The sequence below is a fragment of the Pogoniulus pusillus genome, chromosome 2, assembly GCF_015220805.1.
Source record: "Pogoniulus pusillus isolate bPogPus1 chromosome 2, bPogPus1.pri, whole genome shotgun sequence".
In the NCBI taxonomy this organism is placed as follows: Eukaryota; Metazoa; Chordata; class Aves; order Piciformes; family Lybiidae; genus Pogoniulus; species Pogoniulus pusillus.
In genome coordinates, this window is record NC_087265.1 from 48,422,371 (window position 1) to 48,436,481 (window position 14,111).

A 14,111-nucleotide genomic window follows, 5' to 3' on the forward strand; every position below is an offset into this window, starting at 1 on the left:
CTTGGCTACCACTGCTGCCAGTTCCAGCAGAGGTCCCCCAACCAGTGCAACTGGGAAACCCACCATGACCAGCAGCAAAATGCTCTAGGGCAGCCTCGGTGTGAGGGCCCAGCAGCCTAGGGAAGAGAGATGGCTCAGGGGGATGCTGGCCACACATCCCCCCCAGTCCAGTCCCCGAGGCTCGTGTCATTCCCCACCGTGGCATGCCACCTCCCCCCCACTCCATCCCTGCCCCAGAGATGCACCGAGAGGAAGGAGTGATGCTCCACTGTTTATTTCAGCCGTCTGAAGAGTCATATAGACGCAGTGGGGTGGGGGTGCTGTGGGGCGAGGGGTGGAGGCACATGCCCTGTCCCCCAGGCCTCTCTCTGGCTACTCTCCTTCTCTCGCCCCTCTCTCCCACTCACTCACTCCTCCTCTCTCCTGTGTCCACCTACAAGTACCCTCTTGGCTCACGAGCCTGGCCCCTGATGCTGGGGGTCCCCATGATGGGGAATGGGTGCTGCCCTTCTCTGCCCCAAGGGGCTATCTCTCGGCCCAGGGGGAGAGCAGGGCCCCAGCCCCCCTGGGCAGGAAGGAATGCAGGTTGGGAACAGGTGGAGACCAGGTGGAGAACAGGGAGCTTGGCCTGGACCTCACTTCTCCCCACCCCTGGCATCGCCACCATGCACCCAGAGAAGTGCCAGCTCCAAGGAGGGCAGTGGTGCCGGTGCAGGAGATGGGGGACGGGGTCCCTGCTCCTGCAGGATGAACCCCAAGCCCATGCCTGGTGCAGGGAGGGGGCTGTGGGGGATCCAGAACCTGCTGCTGGGACCGTCCGGCTCTCCTGGGAGCTGGCCCAGGCCACCACCTGCTCCCCCCCAGCCCCTCCTGCCTGTGCCCTGCCTCCCTGCCTCCTGTCACCCCCCTTCCCCGGCCCGGGCCTGATCCTGATGCTGGCGTTGCTGCTGAAAGCTGCAAAAGCAGAGCAAGTCTTTTAAAGCCAAGGGAGAGAGCCTGGGGCATGCAAGGAGCCCGGAGGCGACTGCGCAGGGAGAGACTCCTCAGGCAGTGCCAGGGGAGCGCCGGGGACAAGGTGGGGGGCAGGAGAGGAGCTTGGCATTAGGACGGAGGCAGGGATGAAAGGTGCCTGTGGACTGCCGGAGCAGCCTCCTCTACAGCACTTCATGCTGCTGCTGGGTTGCCTCACTCACCACCTGCCAGGAGAGACATACTGTGAGACACCAAGCCCTGCCAGCACCACCAGGTGCCATGCTGTGCCAGCACCAAAGCCCCGACTGTGGGGACAGGTACCATGCTCAGCCTTCCCGACCTCCCTGCCCTCCCTTGTGCTGCCCTGCACTCACCTCCCCATCACGGGTCTCGATAGTTTTGATCATCACGGTCTTCTTGGTGTGCACCTCAGAGCCACGTTGCTCTGGGCTGGTCTCTGCAAATGGGAGGACACAGTGGATGGGAACTTGGAGACGTGTGGCATAGGGGCACAGCAGTGAGGCTGGGGCCACTGAGGGGCTTCAGGAGCCCTGGCTTAACCTCTTCTCAGCTCATGGCAACACCCAGTCGAGTGCCCCACACACACACACAAATTCAGTGTGGCACTCATGCATCCCCGAACAGACAGTGTGGATGCAACCCTCCAGGAAGGGCATTTCACCCCACACTGGTGATCCCTGGGGACTCATCCCACATCCCTCTCCTCGTGGGGTGATGCTCACCTCGGAAATTGAGTGCAGAGGCAAAGGTCTGGTGCATGGGGATACTGATCCTGTTGGGACATAGGAGGAATCGTAGAATCAGTCAGGGTTGGAAGGGACCACAGGGATCAGCCAGTTCCAACCCCCCTGCCATGGGCAGAGACACTCTACCCTAGAACAAGCTGGCCAAAGCCTCATCCAATCTGGCCTTAGACACCTCCAGCCATGGGGCCTCAACCACCTCCCTGGGCAACCCACTCCAGCCTCTCACCACTCTCATGCTCAACAACTTCCTCCTCACGGCCAGTCTGAATCTACCCACCCCCAGCTTTGCTCCATTTCCCCCCAGTCCTGTCACAACCTGATAGCCTAAAGAGAGAGCTCAGTGCCAGTAATCCCTGGCCCTCAGGTGTCTGCTCATAAATTCAGCTGACTCTGTTAGTCCCTGTGCTGGTTTGAGACTAATTGGAATATTTTACTGAGAGAAATTAAATCCTTAGCTGTGAGAAGAAAGAAAAGAACATGTACCTTGCATCACCCATCCTTCTGCTGAGAAACACAACTAGCCAAAGTATGCACAAGACACTCACTGCTCACACACTGCTCAGCTCTCACTTCAGGCTGTGCTTTTCTTTCTGGTGGTCTGGTCTCTGTGGCTGTCTCTGCCTTAATTCTCTAATGCACCTAACCCTTTTTTTCCTCTCACCTCCTTGTCATCTCTTTCTGACATATCACCTCAGATCTCTCCAGATTTATCATGTGAGATATGTGTGGGTTGATCTGGTTATTTCTGGAGGGAGGGAAGGAGGGAGGAGGAAGGGGGGATTGGGTTGGGAGCCCTCCTGAGGACTCTGGTCGTTTCCTGGAGGGATATTGTGTATCTGTATTACTTTTAACTTGTATATACTGTAAAACCCTGCTCATATATTGTGCTAAGCTATGAATATAAAGCTTCACTCCTTAATCTGCAGCCATCTGAGTCTAGTCTGGGTGATCTCATAAAAGTGGGGCGGGGGGAGGTAACACCCAAACCATCACAGTCCCCCACCCTCAAGTGCTCCTCCTGCCACTCACCGGTTCTCCTCGCCCTCCAGCAGCTTGCGGTATGTGGCAATCTCCACGTCCAGAGCCATTTTGACGTTGAGCAGGTCCTGATACTCCCGCAGGTGGCGAGCCATCTCGTCCTTCAGGTGCCGGATCTCCTCCTCCAGCCGCGCGATGGTGTCCTGGTAGCCGCCAGCCTCGCCTGCGAAGCGCTCCTCCATCTCCCGCATCTGCCGCATCAGCGAGTCGTTCTGCGGAGACAGGGAACCTCAGCAGGAGGGGAGACACAGAGAGGTCAGGGGATTGGGGGATTCTGAGAGGTACTAGGGGAGAGAAAGGGACCTGCAAGGACAGCGGTCAGCCCTGGGCTGGATCCAGTTGACATGGGACCATGATGGGTGGCTGTCACTCTTTAGCTGCCTGGGAAGGCAGTCTCTGGTGAAGGCAAGCTGGGCAGCCACACAGACTGCCCAGTAAAGATATCCTTCCCCTGTGGGAGGGCACAGAGAGGTGCAGGAGCACTGAACAGCTGCCCAGGGTTGGCAGTGCCACACTGTTGGCTGCTGGCTGGTTCATCTGACCATGACAGGGCAGGACTGTTGTGCCTTGTTTGTTTGCAACCATGCTCTCAGCCTGCAACCAGACACCTCATGCCCTGCACCCGCCTTTCTGGAGCCTCCCAGGCATGGGGCACCTTTTGCAATTTGTGCTTTGACTCAACCAAAACACCTCACAGAAATCCAGACTGGGACTGGGGGAAGTGCAGCCCAGATTTGGGGAACCTGTCCCACTGTGGCAGCAACTCAGAGCCCTCCAACATAGAGATGTCCCAGAGATCTCTGTCCCAGCAGCATATCCCTGTCTTTGTAACACTGCCCACAGCTCACCGTGCCCTTCAGGGCATCAATCTCGCAGGTGTAGGACTGGATCTGGTGCCGATACTCCAGCATCTCCTGTTTTGCCTGCCGCAGCGCATCGTTGTTCTTGTTCGCTGCCTGCGTCAGGTCATTCACCTGAGGAGAGACCAGGGTCAGCGGGCACAGCCACTGGGATGACTAGGATTCATTATGCCAGGAGCAGCCTGGAGCCCACCACCTCTCACACCTTGGACTTGTACCACTCCTCCGCCTCAGCGATGTTCTTGGCAGCGATGCTCTCGTACTGAGCGCGGATGTCTCGCAGTGCGGCTGTCAGGTCGGGCTTGGAGATGTCCATCTCTACCTGGATGTGCTGCTCCTGCAGCTGAGCCTGCAGCTCCCGGATTTCCTGGGGTGACAAGGAAACATCTTAGGGCACCCACTCTGCCTCCCTAACCCCATGGATACCCAGAAGAAGGGGTCACTCTGGCCTACCTCTTCGTGAACCTTCTTGAGGAAGGCAATCTCCTCCTGCAGGGACTCGATGCGTCTTTCCAGGTCAATACGTGCCAAGGTGGCTGCATCCACATCCTGGAGGGACAAAGAGAGAGAGGGGTAGTGGAGACACTGGGGGAGAGCACCAGGTCTAGGAGGTGAAAAGCTGTGCCCAGGGCTAAGCCCTGGCACTGGGGCTGAGCTGCCAAGGGGAGATGGGGCTGGAAGGCAAGGCGAAAGTCTCATGGCGTATCCAGGATGGGTACTTACAGCTCTGAAAGCAGCCAGATTGTTCTCAGCCTCCTCCTTCAGCTGGATCTCTTCCTGTAGCCTGCAGGCAGAGAGGGGAGGTTAGTGGCAGTGTCCCCACCGAGTTGTCCCAGAGCCCAGTGTGGCCGAGTGGGAAGACAGCAATCATCCTGTGTTCCCAGCAGGCAGTAGGAGGGCTGGCAGGGGGCCAGGGGCTCTTCCTCCCATTCCCTATTATAGTCAATGCTGGAGAGAGCACAAAGGCATGAGGTCAGCCCGGTGCCACACGCACTGCCCCGGCCCTTATAGGGGAGAGTAGCCAGCAGCCAGAGGGACAGGGTGCAGGGTCCTGCGTGGAGGGGCCAAGGAACGGCTATGGGTTGAGCTGTCTGGGGACAGCAGGATGACAGGCAGGTCTCAGTGATACTGTGGGAGAGAAGGCTGTGGAGTGGGGAGCACTGGGGTTTCAGCCCAAGGTGGGGGCTGGGGTGTCAGCTATGACAGGGGAGGGGGCAGTGTTGCATGCTGCCCATCACGGGGAAGGCAGTGGGGAGGAGACAGAGGTGTCCAGGTGGTGCTGACACATGGAGTGTCTGCAGTTGGGCACCTGTTTGTTCTGGATCCTGCTCCTCCCCTGGCAGGAGTCCTCCCTGCCACCACTCACAACCTCCCAGCTCTACCTCAGCAGGACAACAGTGCTAGGGCTGTGAGGAGAGGAAGCAGGCTGTGTTATCTGTTCGAGATGGGGACCAGGCATGCCTGGGGCACAAGGGAACAGGAGGGAAGGTGCAGACCAGCATCAGAATGAGCAGCTTCCCCTGAGCATCTGCCCTTGCTGCCACATGTCCCCACGCTGGTCAGTCCCTGGCTGGGGGTCACTCAGCCTGGCTGACCCTTGTGACTATGCCCTCCCAACCCCATCATTCTCACCAGCCAGGCTCATGGCATCCTTGGGGTGTCCCCACTTTCTCAGGGCACTGGGGACCCCCACGGCAGGCCTGGAACATCTCTGGTCTGCAGAAGTGTGGCTGCTTCCTCCCCTCCCTCCTTTGCATCCGGAACTTTTGGAGCAAGCCCTTGGATCATCCTCCCCCTCACTTCCACCTGTCTCGCTCTGTCCATGCATCTGTCTCACAGGGCTCAGTTCACCCATGGGCTCACCAGACCTGCCTGGACCAGAGAGGGGAAGCTCTCCAATTATCCCTCTCTGGAGGTTCCATGACATCATAACCCTACCTTGACCCTGCTGCCAGGGAGGGCATGGGGGACACCTCTGCTGCCAAGAGTCATTCTGCCCACTGGGTGCTGGGGTAAGGGCAGGCAGTGGCCATCCAGAGCCACTGAAATGCCTAGGCTGTGGGCACCTCCCTTGCTACATGGGTCAGGGAGTTCCCAGCATTGGTGTAGTGGGTCACAACTACCTTACTCTCAGAATGCATGGCCAAGACCTAGCACCCTGCAAAGTGCCCTGCAGATGAGTGCAGTCAGCATGAGCCATGACCAAGTTGCTCATTTGCCTCAGGGGACAGGTGAAGGGGGAACAGAGTAATGGGGACATGATGAGATCCAAGTGCAGGGCACAAGGAGAGCAGTTAGCACCTGAGATGCTCTCGTGGCAAGCTCTGGCACCACTCATCCCTGGGGATGGAGCTGCAGGGATAGATGACCACAAGGACACGCCAGAGCCCCTCCTCACCTCTGCTTGAGCTTCTGCAGGTCATCGAGTAGGTTGTCACGCTCAACTTCGACGCGGGCCCGCTGGCTGGTGAGCATGTCCACCTGGCGCCGGAGCTCTCGCAGCTCCTCTTCGTACATCTCAGCCACACGGGTGGGCTCCTTGCCCCGCAGGCGGTTCACCTCGGCCACCATGAGGGCATTCTGCTGCTCCAAGAAACGCACCTTCTCGATGTAGTTGGCGAAGCGGTCATTGAGCTCTTGCAGCTCCACCTTCTCGTTGGTGCGGGTCTGAAGGAACTCCTGGTTCATGGCGTCGGCCAGGCTGAAGTCCAGCAGCTCGCCGGCACCTTGATAGGCGCTCTGGTAGGAGCGCAGGGGCGTCACACGGGTGGTGCGGAAGCTGGACAGGCTGGGCGCAGCCGAGGTGCGGGACACCTGGTAGACACGGGAGGTGACGGAGCTTCCGCTGCTGCCCTTGCCCCCGAAAGAGGCGCGGGAGAAAACCGGGGAGCCACCGCCGAAGGTGCGGCGGTAGGAAGAGACCCGCTGGCTGGAGGAGTAGGACTGGCTCATGGTGGCGGCGTGGGGCGGCGAGGCCGGAGCAGGGAGCGGGCGGCGGGGCTGGTGAACGGCCGGCGTCGCAGCGAGGCGTCGGCAGCGGAGCCGTGCCGCGGCTATTTGTATCCTGCTGACATCACTCGCCCCTCCTGCTGCCCGGCAGCTGCGGGGTCCGGCTGCGGGACGGGACGGGACGGGACGGGACGGGGGGGGGCCGCCGGTCACCGCCCACCGCTTCCTCACCTGCCCACACCACTAGACAGCTTCGGTCAGACAGTGGTGACGCCTGTGAACCCCGGCCCCCCCTAGACCATGGCGGTGTTTGAGCCTCCCCGCTGGCACTCAGTGCACTGCTCTGTCCCTGGGGGTGCGAGGGAGGAAGTGGAGGGGGCTGGTGGTGAGCCCCTCAGCGCTACCGGACCCTCATCGGGGCACAGTGCCATCTACTGCGGGGCATGGACAGACAGATGCCCTGGGCTACGCTGAGGGGGGAAGAAGGGGATTCAGCGCCTCACACTGCCACTTGAGCTCTTTGAGCCAGACCCCACGCCCAGCAGTCCCAATCAGTAAAATCACCTTGAGTACCCCCAAAATGCCCCTGATAATGTCCTGACCCACCCCGCAGCAAGAACATCAGGCTCGACTCCGTATGGGACCAGATTTCAGCCCCTCTCACAGAGACGGGGCAAGGGAGGGCCCTGGGGAGGTGATGTGTGGGGACTCCTGCCCTGAGTGTGCTTGTGCTGAACAGCCACCCAAAACTCCTGCCTTGAGTGTGCTTGTGCTGAACAGCCACCCAAAACCCTCCTTTGATGCAGACAGCTTAGGGCTGGCCCATGGCTGGGCACTTTCGGGGTGCTGCTGAGTGACCCCGAGCAGGTGCTGGGTCCCAGCAGCCCTGGTGACATCACCCCCAAGGCCCTGCTCTGGTACATTCCCGAAGCAGCAGGCATCCAACCGAAATAGCCTCCCAGGCTCCTAGGCTGGGACATCTGTGGTATTTATAGCCTCAGGAGGCACTGTGTTAACCCTTCTTGCATCAGGTGTGTAGAAGCACGGGTGGATGGGGACCCTGCCTGGAGCAAATCCAGCTCCTGTCTGGTCTCCATCACCCCAAGTCAGGACAGAGTCATCCCAGGGTGCCCTGTTTCCTCAGCCTCCCCCTTGGCCTGGTAGGACTTTGGGGAACAGAAAGCCCAGCCTAGCTCCCCAAATCTCCTCAGACTGGGGAATATTCCAGTTCAACCCAAGACTCTCAGCACAGCTTCCCAGCTCCTGGACAGGCGGGGGGGGGGCAGGGCAGGGACACCTCAGGGCCATGCATAAAGCCAGGCAAACTAAAAAGGGCATCCTGAGGGAGACAGGCTGTGCTGGGGAAAATCATCAGGGGATTTAACCTTGTCTGGGCAGCACCTGCCCCTTTCCAGGTACCCCAGCCTGTGGGTCACCTGGTGACCCTCCAGTCATGCTCAAGGTGGGCTGTTTTGGCTGACTTCAGCAGGCACAGCCCCAGCAATGCTGTTCCTAGAGGCCCTCTCAAGTGGGGACTGCTATGCCACTGGGCACTGGGTGACTCAGCAGCAGAAGCAGCCCTTAGCCCTGCTTGGTCCCACACCTCCTGGCCCTCCATGGCAGCTGTAATACAGATGCTGAGCTTCGCCAGGGCTTGCCTGTGGCAGCATTGGCATGGCAATGACTCGGGCTTGGTCACAGCAGCGTCCCCAACTGTCCTGGCTCCAAGAGGCACTCCTGCCTGCCAACCCTTTGCCACCTGAGGGGCCACCAAAGGTCTGGGCCCCACAGTCATGCGACAGGCAGAGGTTCAGTGCTCCGCATGCCTTCTGTCTGCAGCTAAGCCCCCATCCCTGGAGCCCCTCTCCGCCACCACAGTGTCAGGGTAATGCAGCAGCTTCCTGGAGGGTGAACACTGCCTGCCGGAGCCTGCCTTTAAAAGGGAAGGTATTTCCAGATGGGGTTGTTTCATCCCAGCTCAGGCGGGAGGATGGAGGGAAGGGGGGGCTTGTGGGGTGTGGGGGGGAGAAGATGGAAAAACAGACAGCATCCTTCCTCCTCCTGGCCCTGCTCTGAGCATGCCCTGAACATCCCTGGGCCCTGCGTGCGTGCCCTGCCTGCCCCATGATTGCCAGCAGGGTGGCGTGCCAGCCCTCAGCTGTGGTGTAGAGGAACAGGTGGGTGCCCACACCAGTGCAGGGGACCTCAGGAGTTCGGGTATAGCACAGTGCCAGCTGTACTGTCCAGCCAACCCCTCCCGTGATCTGATCCTGCTTCCCTGCTAGCTGGGAGTGTGGGGTAGATGAGCCCCACAGGAGGGGTCTGTCCAGTGGTGTTCAGCACCCTGCCCCAGTGCTTCAGATAGGATGATGCAAGCCCCATCTGAGGCCTGAAGAGCCCTTGGCCCCATCCCATGAAACAGAGGAGGGAAGGGCTGGTGTCCTCTGGAGAGGGGAAATGTAGGCTGTGGCAGCAGTCAAGAAAAGTCCACTTTAAACACCCTGTGAGAAATCGAGGTCAGGAGGATGCTCCTTGTTAACCCCTCTGGGCTGCTTCCCTTCCTAGAAGCAGTGCCCAAGAGTGCATTCCCCCTGTGCAGGCAGGCAGACAGGGGCCACGTTTTGCAGAGGGTGGACAGACCTCTTGGGCTTTCCACAGCCTCTTAACAAAGCCCTGTCTGCACGGGAAGCAGGGGGTGAGGAGCAAGACCCGGGGGCCCTGCCAGAGTCCCATTCCAGGGATGTGCCCCCCAAGCACTCAGTGCCAGCTGAAACCCCATTTTGCTGTGCAAAGTGAGGAGGCTGCAACAAGAAAACAGCAATGCCAGGCTGCCTCCTGTCCTGTCCAGCCTCACTCAGCCTCCCTGGGCTCCATCCCAGGCCAGGCTGACCCAGACTGGCGGAGCCTGGGAAACAGCCACCGAGCCCCCGCACTGGCCTCACCCCAGCTCCCGACAAGCTCCGGGACAAAGCTGCTGCCAGGAAGCTGGAATGTCAAACAACTCCCTCCAGTCATGACATCTCTTGAGCGAAGCCAGCTGCATCCCGTGGCTGCCCCTCCTCCCCGGCCCTCCCTCCCCACTGCTCCCCAAGGATTTAAGCTGCCCGGGGAGCTGAACACAGCCTCCCTGGGCTGCAGGCATCTCATGGCTTGGAGGTAGGCAGGATGTGTGAATGAGGTGCCAGCCCCTCCTTGGCCTTGTACTTGGCCACCTGGGCCCCAGTGCCCACCTCGTGGCTTGAGGGTGAGCAGAGGGATGGGAATGAAGCAGTGAGGACATCCATCCCCTTTCCTGGCCTCTGGCCGTCTCCCTCCATCCCACTCCTTTTACAGCCATGAGCCTCCCAGGCTCCTTTACCCTAAGAAGGAAGACTGTGTGGCCCATTCCCTGGCGCTGACGGACCCAGGGTGCATGCTATTGTCTAAATAGGAGATACTTCTCCTTCCCTGCCTGGACCATGGCCCAGCCTGGCCCACCAAGGTCCCAGGAGCTGATGGGTGCCCTACAGGCTTAAGCCCCCCCAGCACATTGCTCACCCCAGCTGTTCCCATGCCTTCATTGACCTCAAGACTTGGGGCTGGTATTGTGGCTGCGCATCCTGCCTGGCTGCCCCTAGTCCCCACTTCTGTGTCCCCAGGTGATGGGGATGCTGGGGATGCTGTCCTGTCTCTGAGAGGCACAGTGATGCTGGGGGAGGCTGGACATGATGATCTCCTGGGTCCTTTCCAACCCCTAAGATCCTGTGATGCTGTGGGTGCACAGTATGTGTGGGTTCTGGGGTGGCCAGGTGACCCTCGTAACCTGTATGGATGCCGGGGTGTGTTTTTTGTGCCCCTACAACTGTGCAGGTCCTCTGGGTGAGTTGCTACTTCTGTGGTCCATGAGGATGTTGGGGGAGACCTGTTATCTCCAGGGCCATGTAGATGCTGGAAGAGAATTCCATGTCTGTGTGGAGGCTCAAGATCCATGCCTGCCTCCATGGGGATGACAGGAGTGGTCACCCATCCCTGCAGCCCATAAGGAGGCTGGGGACATCTACTTGCTCTCGTTGTCTGTGAGGATGTTCACTTGCTCCTGTAGCCATGAGGATTCTGGAGGTCATAAAATCATAGAATCAACCAGGTTGGAAGAGAGCTCCAAGCTCAGCCAGCCCAACCTAGCACCCAGCCCTGCCCAAGCAACCAGACCATGGCACTAAGTGCCCCAGCCAGCCTTGGCTTCAACACCTCCAGGCACAGCGACTCCACCACCTCCCTGGGCAGCCCATTCCAATGCCAATCACTCTCTCTGCCAACAACTTCCTCCTGACATCCAGCCTAGACCTCCCCTGGCACAGCTTGGGACTGTACCCTCTTGTTCTGTTGCTGGTTGCCTGGCAGAAGAGCCCAACCCCCAGGTCTAGCTGTCCTCATGGCTATGTGGATGTCAGGATGATTGGCTGTCCTCGTAGTCCATGAGGATTCTGTCTGCCCTCCTGCAGGCCTCAGTAGCATCACCCATGCCAGTGAGATGAGGTAGCAGTTATCCACTACATCACTGGCAGCTTATGTAAGGCATGGAGACTGTTTGCTCAGCCTCCAACAATGCCCAAACTGTGATTTCACTTTCCCATGCCCAGACACATGGCCTGAGATGGGGGGGAACCACCTCACTGCGTGTCATCTTTGCGCTCCTCCTGGTAGGGTGGCAGGGAGGGGGTCCAAGCAGCCTGGCAAGCAGCAGGAGAAAGAGGTGGCACTTCCTGAAGCTCCAGTTCTGTTTATAGGCTCTGTCCTGGGCCATGTCTCCATTAACTCCTTCCAGTGGGGCTCAGCTTTAGCTGCCTAGCCCCAGAGCCACCTGATGCCCCAGGCATAACTTCTTGGAGCAAAGCTTGTGCAGTATGGCACCCCAGGGAATGTGGCAAGGGGCATGGTGCCCTGTCCCTGTGGGTCCTGCCCCTACCAGGCACCCCTGAGCTCACCTGTGAGATCAGCCTGTCAGAAGACAAAGGAGGAAGTGGTGCTGGTTCAGGGGCACTGCCTGGTGCTCCTTGCCTCACCAGGTGGTCTGCGAGGCAGAGAGATGGAGCCAGGAGCCACACTTTCACAGGAGTGTGGTGTGAGGGTTGAGGGTGGCCACAGCAGGTGTTGTGCATCCCCTGGCATGTAGCCAGGGGTGAGTCACAGCCCACCCGGAAATAGCCAGGGGGAGCTTTTTCTGGAAGCCCCACTCTCCTCTGAATAGCTGCGGCGTGACAAGGCACTGCCCTTTGCTTGAGCCTGCAGGGCTGGGCAAGGGCCACACCCGGCCCTGCCACTCACCCCTGCTCTGCTCACCCCAGATCAGGGTACCCTCTGCTTCTGCACCTACCTGCCCTGGGACCCATCTGCCCTGGACACCCATATCCACCCCACTCGCACTGAGCAGCCACCAGCTTCAGGGAACCAAGGGTGCCAAGCACCCATGCTGCAGATATCCCTAGAGGTCCCTCAGGAATGGCCTGGGGAACACATGGCAGTACTCAACCCTTAGCTGGGTGCCTGCAGCAGCCAAGAGTGATGTTAGCAGGAGGAATGGGAGGGTGTCCACCTGCCATCCATGTTGCTTCAGAAGGAGAGGGCAAGGCAGGGGGCATGTGTGCCCCAGCTCTGGGCTGGGTTACTGGCTGCCACTCCCAGCCTGGTCTCATCTCGTCAGGGTGTTTTGCTGTGGTGACTTTGGTTGACATAGAGACCCTCCAGCTGTCTGCTCACAGGGTGCTAGGTGGTGAGGGTGCTCAGTCCCTTTTGGGGAGGGGGAGAGGCAGGTGCTGGAGACTAGGAGAGTAAATTCAGAGCTGTCGTGAGCTCCCAGCACAGCAGATCTCAAGGTCAGGGACAACAGAGCCCCACTTTCCAGTCTCCAGGATACAGATGGCTTCTCGGGATAACAGTGCACCCATACTGGTGACTCAGGAGCTTGGAATCTGGTTGGCACTGAGCACCTGGGCCCCATGTAGTGCTCACAGGCTTCCACGTCCCTCCTAAGGCAGGCCTGTACACTCACTGCTGGGAAGACACAGGATCCTGCTGGGAAATGATGCAGGAGCACTGACAGAAACCCAAAACCCCGCTGCTGTACCCAGTCCATGCATGGGACACAGCCCAGGGCAAGTGTCATCCTGAGCTGTGTGAGGCCCAGGGGTCCCTGTGCCCTCACTGGGGCTGACAAGCAGCTGGGATGCTGCCCCGACACTATGCCAATTGCCAGCATCCCTGTGCATCAGTGCTACTAAGGGACACTGGTCCCCAGCATGGCACCAAGGGCTTGTGCCTCGTTTTCTGTGAGGGCCAGGCAGAGTTAAGGCAGGGGAGCAGCAGTGATGGGATGTTGCAGCCTGGGTTACACCAATGACTCACCCCCAGAAGGTACCTATTCCCCTGGGTGCTTGCACCCCTGAGTAGCACAGGGACAACTGCAGAGAGATCAAGCCCTGCTTCAGGGTAGCCTTGACCCGCCTGTAGCCAAAACAATTCCATGACCATCCCAGTCCCAACCTCTTGGCTCCCACTTCAGCCCCTCCTGGCTGTATCCAACTTCCACCTACTCAGGCCCCAACTTTGCACTAGTTTTGACAGGCAGAGAGTTTGCCTGGCCCCAGATCAGGGTGCAGGGTGTGCAGTGCAGGTTGCAAGCTGTGGATTGCAGTGTGTAGAGTGTGGACTTCAGGGTGCAGGGTGTGCAGCACAGGCTGTGGATTGCAAGGTATGGGCTGCAAGGTGTGAGGTGGAGTGTGCAGGGTGTGAGGTGCAGGGTGTGGCCTGCAGAGTGCAGGATGCACAATATGGATTGTGGAGTGCAGGCTGTACAGTGTGGATCGTGGGGTGTAGAGTGAGGGGTGCAGGGTGTGGGTTTGAGGGTGCAGGGTGCGCAGTGCAGGCTGAGGATTGCAAGGTGTGGGCGGCAAGGTGTGAGGTGTAGGGTGCAGGGTGTGGACTGTAGAGTGCAGGATGCACAGTGTGGATTGTGGGGTGTAGAGTGAGGGGTGCAGGGTGTGGATTTGAGGGTGCAGGGTGCGCAGTGCAGGCTGTGGATTGCAAGGTGTGGGCTGCAAGGTGCAAGGTGTAGGGTGCAGGGTGTGGACTGTAGAGTGCAGGATGCACAGTGTGGATTGTGGGGTGTAGAGTGAGGGGTGCAGGATGTGGATTTGAGGGTGCAGGGTGCAGATTTGCAGGTGTGGGGTGCATAGTACAGCGTGGGCTATGCAGAGTGCACAGCGAGTGGTGTGTGGTGCGTGAGAGGGGCGATGTGAAGCCCGCAAAGTGCATAGTGAGTGGTGCGTGGTTCACTTTGCTGTAGGAGCCTGACTCCTCCTTAGGGTCTCAGACTTTGCGTGGTGTAACCTTGTGCCCCAGGGTGCAGAGTGAGAAAGGCCTGCCTGGAGAGGCGAGATGCGCAGTGCAGAGAAGACCCTGCTTACCCTGGCCTGAGGCAAGGTCTGCTCATTCAGGAAGCTAACAATGGGAGGAGGTAAATTCTGTGAGGGTGGGACAAGTGTCTCCT

General features: G+C 59.3%; 1 protein-coding gene across 1 annotated transcript; it reads right to left on the bottom strand.

Moving 5' to 3' along the window:
* Nucleotides 1-258: 258 nt before the first annotated feature.
* On the bottom strand, nt 259-6,657 carry DES (desmin). Its single transcript, XM_064164567.1, has 9 exons — nt 6,036-6,657; nt 4,361-4,421; nt 4,091-4,186; nt 3,843-4,004; nt 3,626-3,751; nt 2,769-2,989; nt 1,716-1,765; nt 1,347-1,429; nt 259-1,196 (listed from the first exon to the last, which is right to left on the bottom strand). Exons 1-9 carry the CDS (start codon nt 6,587-6,589, stop codon nt 1,155-1,157), a joined length of 1,395 nt encoding a protein of 464 aa, XP_064020637.1. The 5' UTR covers nt 6,590-6,657; the 3' UTR covers nt 259-1,154.
* Nucleotides 6,658-14,111: the final 7,454 nt, after the last annotated feature.